At 34.9% G+C, this 17839-nt stretch overlaps 7 protein-coding genes and 1 long non-coding RNA gene across 10 annotated transcripts; 4 read left to right on the forward strand and 4 right to left on the reverse strand.

Moving 5' to 3' along the window:
* Positions 1–198: 198 nt before the first annotated feature.
* On the reverse strand, positions 199–1699 carry LOC124443098 (N-alpha-acetyltransferase 80-like). The gene is made up of 5 exons (XM_046993632.1): positions 1435–1699; positions 1209–1351; positions 876–951; positions 645–771; positions 199–570 (listed from the first exon to the last, which is right to left on the reverse strand). The coding sequence occupies exons 1-5, from the start codon at positions 1536–1538 to the stop codon at positions 343–345; spliced, it is 678 nt and encodes a 225-aa protein (XP_046849588.1). The 5' UTR covers positions 1539–1699; the 3' UTR covers positions 199–342.
* LOC124443096 (damage-control phosphatase ARMT1-like) lies at positions 1634–4021 on the forward strand. Its single transcript, XM_046993630.1, has 5 exons — positions 1634–1748; positions 1819–1924; positions 2209–2447; positions 2527–2695; positions 3001–4021. The coding sequence occupies exons 1-5, from the start codon at positions 1702–1704 to the stop codon at positions 3763–3765; spliced, it is 1326 nt and encodes a 441-aa protein (XP_046849586.1). The 5' UTR covers positions 1634–1701; the 3' UTR covers positions 3766–4021.
* LOC124443097 (COMM domain-containing protein 1-like) lies at positions 3722–4716 on the reverse strand. The gene is made up of 2 exons (XM_046993631.1): positions 4236–4716; positions 3722–3968 (listed from the first exon to the last, which is right to left on the reverse strand). Exons 1-2 carry the CDS (start codon positions 4692–4694, stop codon positions 3873–3875), a joined length of 555 nt encoding a protein of 184 aa, XP_046849587.1. The 5' UTR covers positions 4695–4716; the 3' UTR covers positions 3722–3872.
* Positions 4717–4760: 44 nt separating this feature from the next.
* On the forward strand, positions 4761–7455 carry LOC124443095 (ubiquinone biosynthesis monooxygenase COQ6, mitochondrial-like). Of its 2 annotated transcripts, XM_046993628.1 has the most exons (12): positions 4761–4955; positions 5026–5160; positions 5294–5352; positions 5428–5685; positions 5754–5861; positions 5992–6054; positions 6155–6262; positions 6365–6443; positions 6520–6640; positions 6743–6858; positions 7075–7241; positions 7314–7455. In XM_046993628.1, the coding sequence occupies exons 1-12, from the start codon at positions 4790–4792 to the stop codon at positions 7341–7343; spliced, it is 1410 nt and encodes a 469-aa protein (XP_046849584.1). In that variant the 5' UTR covers positions 4761–4789; the 3' UTR covers positions 7344–7455. The 2 variants fall into 2 exon arrangements, with proteins under 2 accessions (XP_046849584.1, XP_046849585.1); XM_046993629.1 differs by lacking the exons at positions 7075–7241; positions 7314–7455 and adding an exon at positions 6944–7068.
* Positions 7425–9386, reverse strand: LOC124443106. 2 transcript variants are annotated; one of them, XR_006947487.1, is made up of 3 exons: positions 9127–9353; positions 8941–9016; positions 7425–7595 (listed from the first exon to the last, which is right to left on the reverse strand). It is a non-coding gene; the product is annotated as an uncharacterized LOC124443106 (long non-coding RNA). The 2 variants fall into 2 exon arrangements; XR_006947486.1 differs by having other exon boundaries at positions 7425–9016; positions 9127–9386.
* A 33-nt stretch (positions 9387–9419) lies between these two features.
* LOC124443094 (T-complex protein 1 subunit delta-like) lies at positions 9420–12591 on the forward strand. The gene is given in 15 exon segments (XM_046993627.1): positions 9420–9680; positions 9777–9829; positions 10037–10126; positions 10218–10326; positions 10400–10542; positions 10613–10734; positions 10799–10937; positions 11010–11149; positions 11242–11298; positions 11300–11336; positions 11424–11531; positions 11606–11736; positions 11821–12055; positions 12126–12239; positions 12312–12591. Coding segments are annotated over 15 exon segments (1602 nt in total). The 5' UTR covers positions 9420–9571; the 3' UTR covers positions 12327–12591.
* A 401-nt stretch (positions 12592–12992) lies between these two features.
* On the forward strand, positions 12993–16040 carry LOC124443093 (stress-induced-phosphoprotein 1-like). Its single transcript, XM_046993626.1, has 16 exons — positions 12993–13083; positions 13153–13362; positions 13478–13619; positions 13690–13843; positions 13911–13996; positions 14066–14154; positions 14227–14353; positions 14431–14533; positions 14619–14739; positions 14803–14899; positions 14971–15095; positions 15157–15193; positions 15257–15360; positions 15435–15536; positions 15646–15716; positions 15784–16040. Exons 1-16 carry the CDS (start codon positions 13066–13068, stop codon positions 15854–15856), a joined length of 1659 nt encoding a protein of 552 aa, XP_046849582.1. The 5' UTR covers positions 12993–13065; the 3' UTR covers positions 15857–16040.
* Positions 16041–16465: 425 nt separating this feature from the next.
* Positions 16466–17711, reverse strand: LOC124443100 (protein HEXIM1-like). Its single transcript, XM_046993633.1, has one exon. The coding sequence runs from the start codon at positions 17418–17420 to the stop codon at positions 16827–16829; it is 594 nt and encodes a 197-aa protein (XP_046849589.1). The 5' UTR covers positions 17421–17711; the 3' UTR covers positions 16466–16826.
* Positions 17712–17839: the final 128 nt, after the last annotated feature.

Here is a 17839-nt window from a genome sequence, read left to right on the forward strand (position 1 = left end):
AAGAGATAAAAGTGTATCCATGACATCATTGTTTAAAAATTGCAAGCGCAACCTGATTGGTTCGCAATGTCGTTTGTCACCATTTGTCACACTTTGTCAGAGTATTCCGCTGAGGGAGTGGCAAAGTGGCAACGTCAAATAACATATTTGCATAAATTGGCATAAATAATAAATTTTGTGATGTCTTGTAAATGAATATTTTCGATGTATAGTAAAATTTCATAATTAGTCTGCCGATGCTAAACCTCAAATTTACATGCCATTGGTATACAATAACAAAAAACAAATTATAAATAAACTTTATCTATAGTGGGAAAGTCCCACTCATTACTCATACAGCTATTAAAGAAGTTTCTTTGTCATCCAAACATGACGTGAATTCCTATTTTCACTTTGCTGTGTAAGTGGAGGTAGGGGTGGAGGTAGGGGTGGAGGTAGGGGTGGAGGTAGGGGTGGAAGTGGGTGTGTTGGTAAAATTTCACGTTTTAAGTCTTTTAAAGTATCTTGGGTATTTTTATGAATGAAAGTCAATTTTTCCCCATCTTCAACAATTTTCTCTTGTTTTTGTACCTAAATTTAGAAAGTGTCAAACCAAATTCAATAGAAATCTGTTCATCAATTTTAATAAAATGATGTTACATTACTTGTGACATCATAGAATACTTTGAAACTTTGGTTTCTGCAGATATTGGGGCAGACAAAGAGTAACCAAGGTGCTCATATAAGGACTGTTTGTCATGAGTAGAAAGATGAATCTGTTCATAACCTAACCTAAGAGAAAACACATAAAGAAATGTTGTACAGAAGACAAGGGAAAATTGAAAATAGTAAATGAATAATGTGTAATGAATAGAAGAAATATTCAAATATTCTACTTGAGAGCAAAATCCTCTGTATGGCTCATTATCATTTTCCCCAAGCCACAACCTCGCAAGCTCTTTTCAACTACAACTGAATTATGAAAAACAAAATCAGTATTGAAATGACTAGGGGTAAACAGTATAAGTCTTCAATAAGGTGGGAAGGGGTGAGTTATGGGTGTTGATCATTAGATGCTACACATAAACTAGCATAAGTATTGTATTGACATGAATTTCATCAAAAGAAGTAATGTTCCACATTTGTTTGCAAAACCAGTGAAGTGCACCAGCAAACCTTACATAAGTTCATATGATAAATCAGACATGAAGTAAACCATCACTGAGCACCTGACTCAACCAACACTGACTTTGGTTTCTCCAATACTTTTGACAAACGACTAAAACCAACAACTTTTTGGTCATTCATAGATACTTTCAGTAAGACCAATGAACATGGTAGAGTATCTAATGAGTACCCAATCACATGACACCTAGGATATATATAATGTTATGGGAAAAATGAGTTGTGAGAAACTTATACTTTTCTGACTTGTTTCACAAAGAATTGCTAAACCTTGATTCCAGGGATCTTGGCCATTCGGAATTAAGAAGCTGTGCAGTTTCTATTATCAGTTCTTGAACATTATGGAGCATAACCATTTTAAAACTATAATCCATTGGATGTGAAATTTACTTATTCGAGTTCGAACTTTAAATTTAAATTGTGATAATTTATGCAACGCATGCATATTCAAATGTTTCTCTATGTAATGGTAATTATTTGTATCTTCGACTCTTAAAGGTACAATTACAAAGGAGGCGTCTAATTTGCAGGGACATAATGCAAAATTTATCAAGGCCAGAGCCACTTTCTGCAAAAGACAAAGGGTATGAAAAACTGAATTTCTTTATAAAATCATTTTAAATAATATGTCATGCTATGTGTTGTTTCCAACAGGTCGTTTGCTTTTGATACAGTAAATCGTCGTATGCCTATGATTTTGACACGTGTCATCGATTCTACGAGTAAACTGGCTTCAAAACTGACAGAGAAAAACGATAATGTAAGACAATGGATGAATTATCACATAATTTCAACCTTGCATGTTACACATTGCCCAACTAAACAATTAATTTAAAAATTAGCACATATTGCAGAAGCCTCTCATCTATTCTAACTGCTATTTAGCGAATAACTCAATTAAGGTCAAGATTTTAATGGTGTTTAAAAATGTATCAAATTATATGTCAGACTCAAATTTGTATCTAATTTCACAACACAAACCAACCACAAAATCAACAACTAAATCTGAGGCACAGAAGTTTTGAAAATGTGACACTTTTCCAGGTTAAAGCAGACAATGTGAAAGAAATTATAAGTAAACTTTCCGGTCTGAAATATGAAATGGAAACAAATAAACCTTTGAAAATTCTGAATGATGATGAAGATGATGTAAAAATGTGGAATGAGTATTTACAAGAAACAAAATCATTGGTTCCAGGAAAAGATTTAGCCTTTTACACTGGAGCATGGCTTCTTTGCGAATGCTATATGTACAGAAGAATATACCAGGCATTCACTTCAAGGTGAAATGATGAGAAATTTGCATTTTTAAGAACATAAGTAATATATATTTTGAACAGTTTGTTTGGAAATCTGTTTTAGCTCAATGTTTAAGACCCATGACCCATTCAGTGATCAGAAAAGAGAATCATTTTTCAGTACAATAGATTCTGTAAAATCTCTGTCTGAGTATATCATCCAATGTTCCACCACGCTAGGGAAGAATCCAGACAATGAGGCTATAAAGTTGGAATTTGAAACACTGCTACAGGTGAGTAATTTCAGAGGTAAAAAGGTCAAACTCAATGCATTCTTCTGCTGAGTTTCGAGTTCAATCCCTAGTCAAGTAAAATTGGCCTGCAAATGTGGAATGAGTTCGTTGACTCTCAACTAAAGCTGGCTGGTTTTCTCCAGGTGCTCCAGACGTTGTTGGGAGGGGGGGGGACTATAGGAAGCAGAGCCCTCTAGTGAGGTTATTCTGCATAAACTAAATTTTAAAACTAAAACTATTTAACAAGCCATAAATGGACAGTTGCATGCATTAATGTTCAATTGATTTTATTTCATTCATATTAGTTCTCATTGTGGGCAAACAAGTGTGACCTGTCAGTGTCAGGGGGGGTTGTAATGGACAGTCAGCATACTGGTATGGCTGAGCAACTTAAAATACTGAAAACTTGGATCTTAGTTGATAATTCCTCAGAGGTTTGGGAACTCCTTGGAACAATAGATCGCAGCATTAACCATGAGATCCACATAGACTTTGTGCTTGATAATGCTGGTTTTGAAGTATTTGCAGATCTTTGCTTGGCTGAGTTTTTGCTTTCGTTAAACATTGCAAAAACCATTTTCTTTCATGTCAAAAATATCCCTTGGTTTGTATCGGATGCATCAGCAAAAGATATTGAGTGGTTGGTGGCGCAAATGCAGCAATCAGAAAATGACTACGTCTCTCAGCTTGGTAAGAAATGGAAATCACGATTTGAGGAGGGATCTTTCCAAATGAAAAAGCACAAATATTGGACCCTGGCTCATGATTATAGTGAAATGAAAACCAATGCTCCAGAACTGTATGCTGAACTAAGTAAAGCAAAGTTGGTATTTTTTAAAGGTGATCTGAATTATCGTAAACTTGTTGGTGATCGCAAGTGGCCTCATACCACACCTTTTGCAAAGGCATTATGGGGTTTTTGTCCCGCACCATTGTGCTCATTGCGCACATTGAAAGCAGATGTTGTAGTTGGTTTAAAACCTGGACAAGATAGAGAGGCTGAAGCCAAAGATAAACAATGGATGGTTAATGGTACACATGCTGTAATACAATACCAACATTCTCTATAAAATGTTTGGTTAAGTTAGTCAACAACATTATAAAATAATTTTCATCAAAACTTGTGTGATTACATACATTTTATATATGACAATATGGCTATATTTACTTTGATAATTCACTTCCCATATTTTTCAACAAGTTTTTCAATTTCACAAATACTTTTCAATGCATCAGCAAGCTGATTATCATCCATTTCAAAATGCATCGTATTCTATAATTAGAAGAGAAGAAAATGAAATAAATAAAAAATGATGCTTGTAATAACATTGTGGCTGGTTTTACACTATTGTTAAACTGGGAACAAGATGACAGGCCTATTTCAAAAAAAACAGGGTCTAGTTGTCCCTAAATGCAATTTAAGCTAACTTCTAATTTTACCCTTTGGCCAAAGATAAATTAAATGTTAATTAAAAATGACTATAATGTTCATTAGTAAACAACCATGTACGTTGCTCCCACAATGGTTGAGTAATTTTACCTCTTCATTTGTAGGACTTTGAAACTTCATTTCAACAATAGCCACAGGAGTGTTTATTTGACTGACATGACGAGCTTGACTTTTAAAGTCAATTCTCCAACTTAAGTCCTTTAATTTATTATTCCAACGACTCTTGTTCACCATAATCTCGTGAATTTTGGCCTTTTGAGACTTCCAAAACTTCACTATTGAAGCAGACTGTTCTTCTGTTATGGCACCTTGCCTTCGTTTCCTTTGTGAAGTCAAAAAGGCATCGAGTTGGTTAAAATCCATGTCTGCAGCGACGATACTTTTCAATAAACTATCGTACTTCTTCAATAATGCATCAAAATCATCTTGCTCAAGGTCAGGAAAGAGTTCTTCTTTAAGAAATTCGTCTGTTATGTCATGTTCAGCAAAATAACTTCTTCGTGCAAGACCATTAAGTAATCCCACAAAATTCTTATCAGCAGCAGCCATATTGTTGAATAGTGATATTCTCCCCTCCCAAAACAATAAATAAATATATCTCAGGCAGGGGGGGCTTATATTCTGTGTTCCATTGAGGCTGTGCAATGGCACCTCCAAGAATGAGTGTATGCAAGTCATTTAGTTCACTATTTAAAGGCTCTTCATTAAAATTTGGAAAGTCGTGGGTTAGTAACCAACATAGAAGAGGATTGTATGATGTTATTATAGTTGGTGGAGGTATGGTTGGGTCTGCACTGGCTTGTGCTCTAGGTGGGTTAGAAGAAATCAACAATTCTGCATGAATCTTCAACTGTTGATTAAAATAAACATGTATCTGTAGGTAGTGATTCCAAACTTCAGGACAAGAAAATCCTTGTTCTAGAAGCAGGAGACAAAGTCAAATTGGAGGAAAACTTAGGGTTATACAGTAATCGAGTCAGCACAATCAGCCCTGGCTCACAGAACTTACTTGAGAGTAAATTTAATAATACTCAATTGTGTTTCATCATTGATTATTATTCATGGAAAATGATTTTGATGAACCTATCTCAAAACATTTACTTTGAATTCCTATAAATGCAATTCATATCTATTTTTCATCTTTTTAGACATAGGAGCATGGAAACATATTGAAAATATGAGGGCAAAATCATTTAGGAGGATGCAGGTTTGCAGTTGTATTTTTCTTCTTCTTAGCTCTAACACCATGCATTGACAATCAAGCTTTCGTCTTGCATAAAAGGTTTGGGATGCCTGTGGTGATGGTTATGTGACATTTGAAGGATCTGATGATTTACAGCATGAAGTTGTCATGGGTCATGTTGTTGAAAATAATGTTCTTGTCAAAGCATTGGAGTTACAGTTAGAGGAACTAAAATCTAAAATTGATGTTCTATATAAAACAAAGTTGAAAGAAATACAAATTCCCTGGGATAATGAGAATTGCAACTGGATTGAAATTGCTTTAGAAGATGGGCAAACATTGTCAACAAGACTTCTGGTTAGATTGTTCACGTTCCCAAACAATTTTTTGACAAATTTTATTAATATTAAATAGTAACCTGTTAGGTGGGGGCAGATGGTCATAATTCATTCACCAGAAAACAAGCAGATGTTGAATGCATCACATATGACTACAAACAAAATGGTGTTGTTGCAACTCTTGGTATCTCAGAGGTACATATTCTTTGTTGGATTAAGCTCATCTTACTTCAATAGTTTTGTTGAAACTATGACATTTGTTACATTCATGTTGGCACATTTCACCATGTTTTGTCAAACATAACATGCTTTCTTTCAAACATAGACAACAGATAACAATGTTGCATGGCAGAGATTTCTTCCAAATGGACCAATTGCTCTGCTTCCCGTAGGTGATAATACATGAAAATGGATTGAATTCATGAATAAAATATGGTCCAGTGAAGATTTTGGGCACTGAAGTAATAGGTTATTATGTGATTTCACAGCTTACTACAAACAAAAGCTCTCTTGTTTGGTCGACAACTACTGAGGAGGCTATGAAATTGGTCAGTTTACCAGAAAGACAGTTTGTGGAAACCTTGAATGAAGCATTGGTAAAATGATTTTTTACTTTTTCTATTCATTTGGATGGAGAAGAGTGTTACTTTTTTTGAAACAATGTTTTTCCAATGCCACAAATCACTGAATGTCTTTAGACAGGAGATTTAGAAAATAATTCAATATCACGAATGGCATCCCACTTGATGCACAATGCTATATCAACAATCCAACCAGGTTGGCCCCCTTTCATTTTGCTTTTGATTGTGGACATTTTGGATACATTAGTATCATTGGGAATATTTTTTCTCAGATTATCTTGGCTTACAGATGCCTCCAAAAATTGAATATGTGGAAGAGAATAGCCTTGCATCCTTTCCTCTCGGGCTTAATCAAGCGTCTTACTATGTAAAACACAGATTAGCATTGATTGGGTGAGAGCCAAGAGTCACCTATCTTTTCACCTATCCTCTGTTACCTTTATGAATAACAGTATGTTTTTATTTTGTTTTTGTTTATGGGACCTTGTCTTACAGGGATGCTGCCCACAGAATTCACCCACTTGCAGGACAAGGAGTTAATCTTGGATTCAGTGATGTGCAGTGTTTGGTGAAAGAATTGAGACTTGCAGCTGTTGATGGGCAAGATATTGGTGAGTTACATGTCGTCTGTTAAGGCAAATGTTTAGAATCTGGGAGTATTGGACAAGTTTTAAATACGTTAATCATTCATGTTAGTGAAGCCCTGAAAAAGAGATTTGGTGGTTGTAGTGACCGACATTTTGACAGACCGTCCACTCCACCATTCTTAATCTATAGCAACGTTGAACCAGATTTGACTTAGATTTAAAAATCGTTCATTGATAAAGGATCGTTGGAACATCTTTTAAAATACGAAACTGCTCGACAAAGAGAAGTTACATTAATGATGGCAGCGACGCACGGGTTGAACTCTTTGTTTTCGACCTCATTCATCCCTTTGGTCGTGCTTCGTAATCTTGGATTTCAATTGACGAACGCTCTGAACCCACTTAAAGTATGTATGCGTGAATTTCGTTCGGACTATTTTTATATGATCCCTTGATGAATTTTTACATTCTCTTTTTAGAAACAAATTGTTCAGTATGCTATGAAATGAAAAAAGTGTTGAAAAAATGTAAATAATTCCTTATTGAAAGAAATTATGGACACTTAGTTTCCTGTTGAACTAGAAGCAGTCTTTGTTTAATAATAATTTTTATTCAATATTATTCGCGAATTTGAAAAATGTTAACTATTTATTCCATCAAAACAAACGTGGCATTTGGCAAACGTGGAATATTTCGCACCAGATATGTGGACCAAGTTAGGAGACAAAGATCTAGTGGTACAGTTTCAAAACTTCTGTGGCCTAAAGTGGAAAAACAACGATGAATTTGTGAACTACAGTCAAGATTCAAAAGAAACTTCGCCCAACGTGAAAGAAACTAAGCCATTGAATGAAAAATGGAATTCACAGAACAGTTTACTATTTGAATATAATATTTTAATTCACACATTGTTCCATTTATGTTCTGCTCTGGGTGATGAACAGGTTTTAATAAGTTTGCTCTCCTTTGTGTTGTGGAATGTTGACGAAAAGGCTTTCATAAGGGTGTACTTGTCATTGGCTATATCATTATATCTTGGCCAATATGCAAAAGATACATTCCTTGAATCACGACCACTTTCACCTCCTGTCATAAGAGTGCCACAAAAATATGTTGATGAATATTCCATGCCATCAACTCATGCCATGATTGGAGTGGTGATGCCATTTTCTCTAGTTTACTTCACAACACAAAGATATCAGGTACTTCTTATGGAAATTCAATGATTGTATACAGCCTCAAAAAACCAATGTAAGAAAATTCTCACTATTTCTCCTAGGAAAACATCCACTATGTTTTCATTATAACAGCAATCTACTCCAGTTTGGTTGCTGCAAGTAGGGTATATCTTGGTATGCATTATGTAAAGGTATGTATTAACTTTCTAAAGTTATTCTTCATAAGAAGAAAAAAACAACTTAAAATAAAACCTTTATTCATATTGGCTAGGATGTTCTCTATGGTATGCTGTTTGAAATTATTATCATGATAATAGTGCTTCCGCCTCTCAAAGATATGCCAATAGAGGAATGGTGTCGTACATCACCAAACACATTATCCATTGCAGTTTTGGCTCCAGTTTTATTGCTAAAACTGTACCCCACGTCAAGCGAATTGTCATACAACACCTTTTCAGACACTGCGCTAGTTCTTGGTGCTGTTACAGGAGCATTCATTGGAATGCGCTATTCAGCAGATAATGACAAAATCATGCTTGAATTTATTGGCAAGAGTAAAGAAATGTCACTTGTAACTCTGTTAACATATTATATTGGAAGGTTCGCCATTGGAACAACAATATTGGCCATCACACGTGTAATGTCAAAATGGATGGTCACAAGAGGTCTTTCCATGATGCTACCAAAACAGATGACTGAGAAACATTTGGATTACAGACGTCATGTTGAAATACCACATAAGGTTATCACATATTGTTTGGTGTCAATTAGTGGAATCTGTCTAGCCCCAAAGATCTTCAAAAAATTTGGGTTATGATGAACTTTATGCCACATGCATGGTTTATATGAATAGTTTCATGTTCATCATAACATATTGCATAATTGCCTATGCATGTTAAATAAAAATGTCTGATATTGATAGAGTTACCTTCATTATAATTCATAGGTTTTAGGAGGTTTCATCATTTACTTGTAAAGCCTTAAGACTCCCAGCCCAGCTAGTCCTGTAATTAAATAAAACAATAAAATGTGAAAACATGATTTTGAAAACAATAAAACTTCAACGTGACAAAATAGCTAGTATCTTCAAATGAAAGAGTAGAGTGACACCTACCAGCTGATGCAACTCCAATGACGGACCTTGCAGCTTTAGTTCGTCCTAATACGCCTCTTTGGTACAATAAATAAGAACTACAAGCGAAGCACATTCCAGCACCTATAAGCTTACACGGTAAGCAATCTGGTAGGTCATGCTGGTCAACAATTCTTTGACGTTTTAGTGCGTTGTCCTTCGAGTTACTTTCAACCATCTTGTCGCGGTCGAAACTGAGAGAGAAATAGAATCCGCAATTCAGATTTCAGGTCCCAAAAATATGCCACCCCCCACCACCACCACACCCCCCCGACAGCGCCGTCCGAAACAGTTTATTTCCTAAACATAGAAGCTCTTGAGGTTTGATAGTCTTCCAAAACTTGGACACAATCCTTTGGCATCGTTTACTGTTGGGAACAAAAATTTTATTTTAAAAACCTGCTGTAAGACGATACATACTTTTAAAATGCCTGACGCTAAAAACGCTGGGAAAACAACAAATGGAAACCGTGTGGCCTATAAGGACAAAGAAAAACCGACAGAAATAAGATTTACAAATATAAATGCAGCAAAAGGTTTGGTGTGCTTATATCTAACATGAATATTGCTGCAATACATGGAAAAATTCTAATTTGTTTATGATTGTTGTTGAATTGATTGATGGATTCTAGCTGTTGCGTCCGCCATTCGGACAAGCCTGGGTCCAAAAGGAATGGATAAAATGGTAAAAAAGAGTGAATTTAACAAGTTTTTGACAATAGCATATATTTATATTGTATTAAGAATGCACTTGGGTTTTGCAACACTAGTATACACTATACACAGAAATATGCAATCCACACACTTTTATTAACTTAGCAACTCCACCTTTGCAGTAAACTGCCCAGTTTGTTCAAGATTGTTAGAAGTTGGTTCTATTTATTCACATTAGATACAAAGTGGAAATGGTGATGTGACTATTACAAATGATGGAGCAACAATTTTGAAACAAATGCAAGTCTTTCACCCAGCAGCAAAAATGGTAATAAAATTGTCTAGTTGTGACTGATTAGCAATTTGTAGTTTATATTAGCTGTTGGAAATATTTTAAATTGTTGTTATTGATGATTTAGTTGGTTGAGTTGTCCAAAGCTCAAGATGTTGAAGCTGGTGATGGAACTACCACTGTTGTTGTTATTGCTGGGAGCTTACTGGATGCTGCTGCTCGCTTGCTTGAAAAAGGTGACGTCCAATATTGTGTATCAAATTTTGAATCTGAAACCAATGATCATTATCAAATCTTTATATTTCATAGGTATTCATCCAATGATTATATCAGATGCATTTGGTGTAGCATGTGAAAAAGGGGTTGAAATATTACAAAATATCGCTATCCCTGTTGAGTTAAATGATAGGGAATCTCTGCTCAAAAGTGCTTCAACATCATTGAGTTCAAAGGTGATGGTTTTCATCTTTCATGACAAAAAGTCAATTATTTTGCTCTTATAAGTTGTTAATCTTTCTACAGGTGGTATCTCAATATTCAAATCTTCTTGCTCCAATATCTGTGGATGCAGTGCTAAAAGTGATTGATCCTAAGACTGCTAGCAATGTAAATCTTAAAGACATAAGAGTTGTAACAAAATTAGGGTATGCCAATGATGATGATCTGGACATGCTGTGGACGCATGTAAAAATGTTATAAATATTTTAGAGGTACAGTTGAAGATACTGAAATGATTGATGGTCTAGTTTTGGAACAAAAGATATCACATTTAGCTGGTGGGGTGACTACGATGGAGAAAGCGAAAATTGGTCTTATTCAGTTTTGTTTATCAGCTCCTAAAACTGATGTATGCTCTTTCAGCTATTCTATTTTTTCTATTCATCTTGGGGATTCCACATCAATATTGCTGTATATTTAGATGGATAATCAAGTTATTGTATCAGATTATACACAAATGGATCGTGTGTTACGTGAAGAAAGGCAGTACATCCTAGATTTATGTAAAAAGATTAAAAAAACTGGATGTAATGTCTTACTGATTCAAAAGTCTATATTGAGGTGAATGGGAATTGTTTTTAGTCACTCATTTTAGTCCTGTGAATGCATTTTCTCTTAAATTTCTCTCTATTTTCTCCTTAACTTCTTCCTAGAGATGCAATTAATGACTTGGCCTTGCATTTCTTGACAAAAATGAAGATAATGGTTGTACGATATAGAGCGAGATGAAGTTGAATTTATATGCAAGGTACAACAATCACAATTTAAAACCTCTGCTTTCTGTGCGTTTTTGTGGTAGTTTTTCTTAGTTTCTGTGAAATTAATAATTTCTCAGAGTCTTGGATGTAGACCTGCAGCAAGCGTGGATCACTTTACATCTGATATCTTAGCATCGGCAGAACTTGTTGAAGAAGTTTCCACTGGTGCTGCTAAAGTAGTTAAGGTCAGAACTATTTTATATTTGACCTTTGAACTTAACGTGTTGTGTCGCTGATGCTAAAAGTTCATTTGCCTCAGGTTACTGGTATATCAAATCCTGGTAAGACTGTTAGTATATTAGTACGTGGTTCAAATAAGTTGGTTCTTGAAGAGGCTGAACGTTCGCTGCATGATGCATTATGTGTGGTCCGTTGTCTTGTTAAAAACAGGTATGGATATCATTAAAATTTCTTTAAAGAGTGCGTGTAGTCAATAGTAAGTATTGTAAGTTGACTCATTTGGTCTTTATTCAGAGCTTTGATAGCTGGCGGTGGAGCACCTGAAACTGAACTCTCGCTTAATCTCGCACAATATGCAAATACACTCTCTGGCATGGATTCCTACTGTGTTCGTGCATATTCTGAAGCTCTAGAGGTTGTTCCTTACACTTTGGCAGAGAATGCCGGACTCAATCCCATTGCTACTGTTACTGAACTGAGAAATAAGCATGCGCAAGGGGAAAAGAACGCTGGCATTAATGTTCGTAAGGTATGGAACAGACTATATTTTAATTTGGTCTTTGATGACTGGTGTCATGCTAGCGTTTTATTGTTTTCAGGGAACCATAACAAACATAATTGATGAGAATGTACTACAACCATTATTGGTTTCAATGAGTGCCCTTACTCTTGCCTCAGAGACTGTTCGAAGCATTCTTAAAATAGATGATATTGTGAGTAGATGATTTTTTCTCGCCCATTTCAAAGGTATCTTATTAACTGCTACTGTGTTTGCTTTTTATTAGGTTAATACGCGATAACATCGGGATCTACTGGATGCCCTATCGTTTTCATATAATAAATTACATCGTTAATGTTTATGAAAGTGAATAAATCAAGTAGTGGAAAGGGATGTTTTTGATGCTGTTTGTTTTAAATTAAATTTGAAAAGCGATGAAAACTTTTAATGACTGACTCGCTGCTAACAGCGCAACTCTAAACTACTGTTAGAGAAACTAGTTGTAGAAACTACTGTTAATGATTTTCTCAGTATATTTGCACCACATTAAACATGTTTAACCTGCATCTCGTTCTATTTTCTTGACAAGAACTACAATTTCATAAGATATAGAACAAAACATAATCGGAAAAATGATGGAATCATCAGATGATGGTTTTGAAATAAAACCGAAATTTACACATGTAATTGCCTTGTTTTATAACTTGAATTTAAGTTTATAAGATGTCTTTTCTTGGATTATGTTTTATTTTAAACCGTTCTATTTTGAAAACTACATTTATGAGAATGAAAATTTAATTTCTGTTGGAACTGGAATAGTTAAAAGTAACTTCGAAGCTCATCTTCTCTTCTGAGATAAAAGGATATGCACAAGACTCAACATATCCAGGTGATGGTCACACCCACATCCTTTTTGGCCATTTTTTGCCAATTCCTAAAATCCACAAAAAACTTCATCACTTAGAATTACATTATTTGTGAACGCAACGACTTCGTAAAAGATCGAACACGTGTTCGTGTTCAAAGAAAGGAAAAGCAAAATGGCAAATTCAGCAAAGGTACAGAACTGTGCATTTATTATCGATTTCTTTTTTTAAAACTTTTTAACCTGAGGAGTTTTTCAATAGGCAACAGAATTTAAAGAAAAAGGCAACAAGGCACTACAAGCTGGAAATCTAGAAGAAGCGATTCAACATTACACCGAAGCGATCAAACTTGACCCAAATAATCACGTATTTTACAGCAATAGATCTGCAGCGAACGCAAAATATGGCTGTTACGACGAGGCCTTAGCTGACGCTAAAAAAACTGTTGAGCTAAAACCTGACTGGGTTAAGGTTAGCATGCTATCGCCCAAGCGTTCATCACCAAACTGATATTGATATTCACTCACTTTTATAATACAAGATAGATACGCTCATACATCATTGATATTGAATTATGACTATACAGGGCTACTCTCGGCTTGGGGCAGCGCATGCATTTCTCTCAAATGCTGATGAGGCTGAGAAAGCCTATCGCAAAGGACTAGAAATTGATCCAAATAATGAACAACTCAAGAATGAATTGGATGCTTTAGACAAGAAATTCTCTGGTTTGTTGTTAATGAGTTTTCATCATGGGCATGTTACTGATTTTCTGACACATAATATTGTCTTTTTTAGGTCCTGGAAAAAGTGCTCCACTGAATAGTCCATTTAACAGTCCAGATCTTATACCAAGACTTGCTGCAAATCCCGTAACAGCTGGTTATTTACAAGATCCAAGTTATATGCGTATACTTCATGAACTAAAAACAGACTCCAAAGCTGTGGCAAAGTAAGTCTTCAAATTTTGTGTTGTGAATATGGTGTGTGAATTGTTTAATATTTCAATGCCTTGACAGGTATTTGCAAGATCCTCGGGTTATGAAGACACTGGAAGTTGCTCTTGGTATTACACTTACAAAAGCTGAGGAACCTCCACCTAGTGGTATAAGTGTTAAATAATTTGCTATCATAACAAAAGTACGATTTTAAATTTCTATTCATTCTTTCCTAGAAAGTAAACCATCAACAAAAAAAGAGGAGAAAACTGAAGAGGTGAAAGAGGAAGCCATGGATGTCAGTGTCAGTCAAAGTCAAAAGGATGTAAGGGACAATTATATTTTAAAGTTAATGTTTATGAGGCCTGCAATATAGAGATTACTTCATGTTTTGCAGGCTTTAAAAGAAAAGGAACTGGGGAATGCTGCTTATAAACAGAAGGACCTTGATACTGCAATTGAACATTATACCAAAGGATATGAATTAGATCCAACCAATGTAGCTCTATTAACTAATCGTGCAGGTATTAGTGGATTGTTCAATAGGTGAATTTGTTCTTCATTTTAACATGTTTTTCATTTCTAACTATCATAACTGTAGCTGCATACTTTGAGAAGGATGAATATCAAAAATGTATCGAAGACTGTGAAATGGCTGTAGAAGAAGGAAGAAAACATAATGCTGCATTCAAGATAATTGCACGGTATTTTGTATTAGTGATTCATTGTATCATCAGTGAGGAATGTTGTAGACATTACATGTAAAGTATGTTGTTGCTCTAAATGCAGAGCTTTAGAAAGGATTGGAAATACTTACCTCAAATTAAACAAATTAGAAGAAGCGATAAAGTACTATGAAAGATCGTTGACTGAATCCAGGTCAGATGCACTTGTGAAGAAAGTAAATCAGGTATGGCAAAGACATTTATGATTAAACCATGATTTGTTTTATAATAATCAATTTTATCTTAAGCTTAAAAAAGATATAAAAGAGAAGGAAAAGTTGGCATACATCAACCCTGAAATTGCTGAACAAGAAAAACTGAAGGGAAATGAACTCTTTAAAGGAGGTTATATATGATGCTTATTTTGTTTGAAGTGCACCAAATATTTTTAGTTTGTTTTTCCATTTTGTGATCAGGTAAATTTCCAGAGGCAATGAAACATTACACTGAAGCTATCAAAAGAAATCCAAGTGATGCAAAATTATACAGCAATAGAGCCGCTTGTTATCAAAAATTGGCTGAAGTTCGACTTGCGTTGAAGGTGGGCATTTGCTTATAGCAACTACAATTCAGATGTATAAATGATGTTAATTTGTTCATAGGACTGTGATGAATGCATTAAATTGGATCCAAATTTCGGTATGAAGTCTCTTCACATAGAAAATAATATTATCTCTAGAAACTCATCAAATTATTTATTAGTCAAGGGATACACACGCAAGGGAGCATGCCATTTTGCTATGAAGGAATTTAGCAAGGCCATTGATGCATACAACAAGGCACTGGAAATTGATAAAGACAATAAGGTGACATGAAGTGCATTTACCTCAATCAGTCCTTTTCTTAACTTACAAAGCTCCAATATTTTAAAAAAATTCAGGAAGCCAAAGATGGACTGCAAAGCTGTTACATAAACTCAACAACTCCTTCCTCTGATCCAGAGGAAGTTAAAAGAAGAGCAATGGCTGATCCTGAAGTTCAGGTGAAGTATTCGTGAAAAATATCTAATACCATCTTTGAGTTGGTACTTATTAGAAGAATGATGTTGTAGAAGATTTTCCTCCATCTTCATTATTTTTTTCTTATTATAGGACATTCTTCGTGATCCAGCAATGAGGTTAATACTTGAGCAAATGACTGAGAACCCTGGTGCAATACAAGAGTAAGTACTTGAAATTAATTACTGTTTCATTGATAAGTTGTTATGTGAACTTTTCTTTCATTTGCAGTCATTTGAAGAATCCTGAAATTGCCAGAAAGATACAGAAACTCATGGAAGTGGGTGTTTTGCAAATGCGATGATGGCCAATAAAACGGAAATTCATGATCTCAAGGATAGTTTTTAGTCAATATGTCCTAAGTTCCTCCATAAACAATTTGATTTAATATCGAATTTCATAAATGTCTCCATATTTGCTCTTTTAATGCTACTGTAATTGCTATGCAAAATATTTGTTGAATAAAATCTTGACCGTGCTTTGCAAAAGAAGTTATCAAACTATAAGAAATAGCTTATAATTGCACACGTTCAAATATTTATTAAATGATTGATATCTTAAAGTGACCTGAGTCAAAATACCACTAACTTCGGACCACGCATTGAGATCCTGGGTCAGCACCAGCTTTCACAGCAAACAGCCCATTACACTGCTTGAATGGAGATATTAACAAGCTATTAGATAAGCAACAAGCCAATCAAAGCAGCTCTTGAATTAAAAATTCCTTCCAAGAAACTTATGCTTATTGCCTAAAAACTATCAAAAACTAGGAGAAATAATTACCTCTGTGTAAGAGTTATAATGGTTTCCTCACGGCAGGTTTTTGTGATGGAATTTACCACTGTGTCTAGAAAAATTCTGAATCATTTAATATCAATGTCACAACCTGCCCCAAACAGAAAAACAATCAACATTTTCAAATTTCCATTATTTTTACAAACAATTTTTTTACATCATAAAATTCTGTTTAACATCATGATTTCAACAACACAATAGTAAATAATTAAGACATTTTCCCCTATAAACTAAACAGAAGAGGGTTTGCATTCCCGATGCACTCAGTCACAAAAACATTGCATAATACAGGGGGTGTAATGTAAGGAAGATATTATGAATATCTGAAAAATCCCATGTTATCAAATGCATACATTACAATAACAAATTGAACCATAATTGTAATGAAAACGAACCTTCCTGCACCACAAATTTGGTCAGATGGAGCAGAAACTGTCATCATCATGACTCAGGTATAGGGAATTTGTTTCACACAAATTTTAGCAAGATGTTCCCTTCTTTAGTTTCATATTTTCTTGTAAAAGTATTCTGTTCTCCTCCTTCAACTTTTTTAATTCGTTTTCCAACGTTTGGGTTTCTGTTTCTTTTTTGAGTTCCACTATTCTTTCTTCCTCATTCCTCCTAAAACTAATGAGTTTTTCTTTTTCCAAATTGTCTAAATGGCTTTCTAAGTTTTTGACTTTGCTCATAAGTTCACATTTAGACAAACAATTTAGATTGTCACGGTGCACTTTGCGATAGGCTTTTTCAAAATCATTTAAAAAAAACTCGTGATTAAAGATGTCTAAGTCCATATCTATTTCAGAACCACTTTCCTCATCAGCACTTGACAAGGATGATGACGGTGATAAGTTTAAAATAGGTTCAATCTTTTCTCTGTCTTCCATTAAAAACTGTGTGGTATTTGAAGGCGCGACCCTGTGTTTTCTTTGTCTCATGAATTCATTTATATACTTTCTGTTTTCTTTTGAACGCGGTTTCCAGCGGCGCGTTTTCTTTCGTTTGGAAATACTTAAGTTTTCGCCTAAACACGTTTCTGACATTTTGAAACAAGTAAGCGAAGCTAAATGCATTAAACCGAACTGAAATACCTTTTACCACAAGGAATAAAGGTTTAAGTGACAAAAGACGGTTGTTAACCACCGACTCTTCTCGCGATGAAAATTTATACGTATACTGTATCGACGATGATGGTTTCAAGCGTACAATCTAAGAGAAAATTATATCCCTCAGCTATTAATAATGATAGGTACTACCTTTTAGTATCTAAGGAAACTTTTAACAATTTCTTTTCTTCTAGCAGCAGAAACTTCTTCTATAACACCACCAACAGACACGACTCGATGAAAACGGCATTGAAATATTAACGATAATGCGAAGCAACGTTTCAGCAACGTTCACGGGTACTTTATGTCGTCATCAGAGAGGTAGAACCATATAAGGGTAGAAACTCCTTATATAGTCAACAATCACACCATTGACACATCCCATG

The sequence above is a fragment of the Xenia sp. Carnegie-2017 genome, unplaced genomic scaffold, assembly GCF_021976095.1.
Source record: "Xenia sp. Carnegie-2017 unplaced genomic scaffold, XeniaSp_v1 HiC_scaffold_20, whole genome shotgun sequence".
Lineage (NCBI taxonomy): Eukaryota > Metazoa > Cnidaria > Anthozoa > Malacalcyonacea > Xeniidae > Xenia > Xenia sp. Carnegie-2017.

Bases quoted from the DNA above. Each gene is read 5' to 3' on its own strand.
- LOC124443096 (XM_046993630.1), top strand. From the start codon at position 1,702: ATGCAAAATTTATCAAGGCCAGAGCCACTTTCTGCAAAAGACAAAGG. The intron at 1,925-2,208 runs GTAAGACAATGG...ACACTTTTCCAG, and splicing joins TGACAGAGAAAAACGATAAT to GTTAAAGCAGACAATGTGAA. The intron at 2,448-2,526 runs GTGAAATGATGA...AATCTGTTTTAG, and splicing joins TACCAGGCATTCACTTCAAG to CTCAATGTTTAAGACCCATG.
- LOC124443100 (XM_046993633.1), bottom strand. From the start codon at position 17,420: ATGCATTTAGCTTCGCTTACTTGTTTCAAAATGTCAGAAACGTGTTTA.
- LOC124443098 (XM_046993632.1), bottom strand. From the start codon at position 1,538: ATGGATTATAGTTTTAAAATGGTTATGCTCCATAATGTTCAAGAACTG. The intron at 772-875 runs GTAGAATATTTG...GTTTTCTCTTAG, and splicing joins ACAGAGGATTTTGCTCTCAA to GTTAGGTTATGAACAGATTC. The intron at 571-644 runs GTAATGTAACAT...TTCTAAATTTAG, and splicing joins AGTATTCTATGATGTCACAA to GTACAAAAACAAGAGAAAAT.
- LOC124443097 (XM_046993631.1), bottom strand. From the start codon at position 4,694: ATGGCTGCTGCTGATAAGAATTTTGTGGGATTACTTAATGGTCTTGCA. The intron at 3,969-4,235 runs GTAAAATTACTC...TTCTAATTATAG, and splicing joins AAAGTCCTACAAATGAAGAG to AATACGATGCATTTTGAAAT.
- LOC124443095 (XM_046993628.1), top strand. From the start codon at position 4,790: ATGGCACCTCCAAGAATGAGTGTATGCAAGTCATTTAGTTCACTATTT. The intron at 6,444-6,519 runs GTTGGCCCCCTT...ATTTTTTCTCAG, and splicing joins TATATCAACAATCCAACCAG to ATTATCTTGGCTTACAGATG. The intron at 6,641-6,742 runs GTGAGAGCCAAG...CTTGTCTTACAG, and splicing joins CACAGATTAGCATTGATTGG to GGATGCTGCCCACAGAATTC.
- LOC124443093 (XM_046993626.1), top strand. The intron at 13,997-14,065 runs GTATAAGTGTTA...ATTCTTTCCTAG, and splicing joins TGAGGAACCTCCACCTAGTG to AAAGTAAACCATCAACAAAA. The intron at 14,354-14,430 runs GTATTAGTGGAT...TCATAACTGTAG, and splicing joins TCTATTAACTAATCGTGCAG to CTGCATACTTTGAGAAGGAT.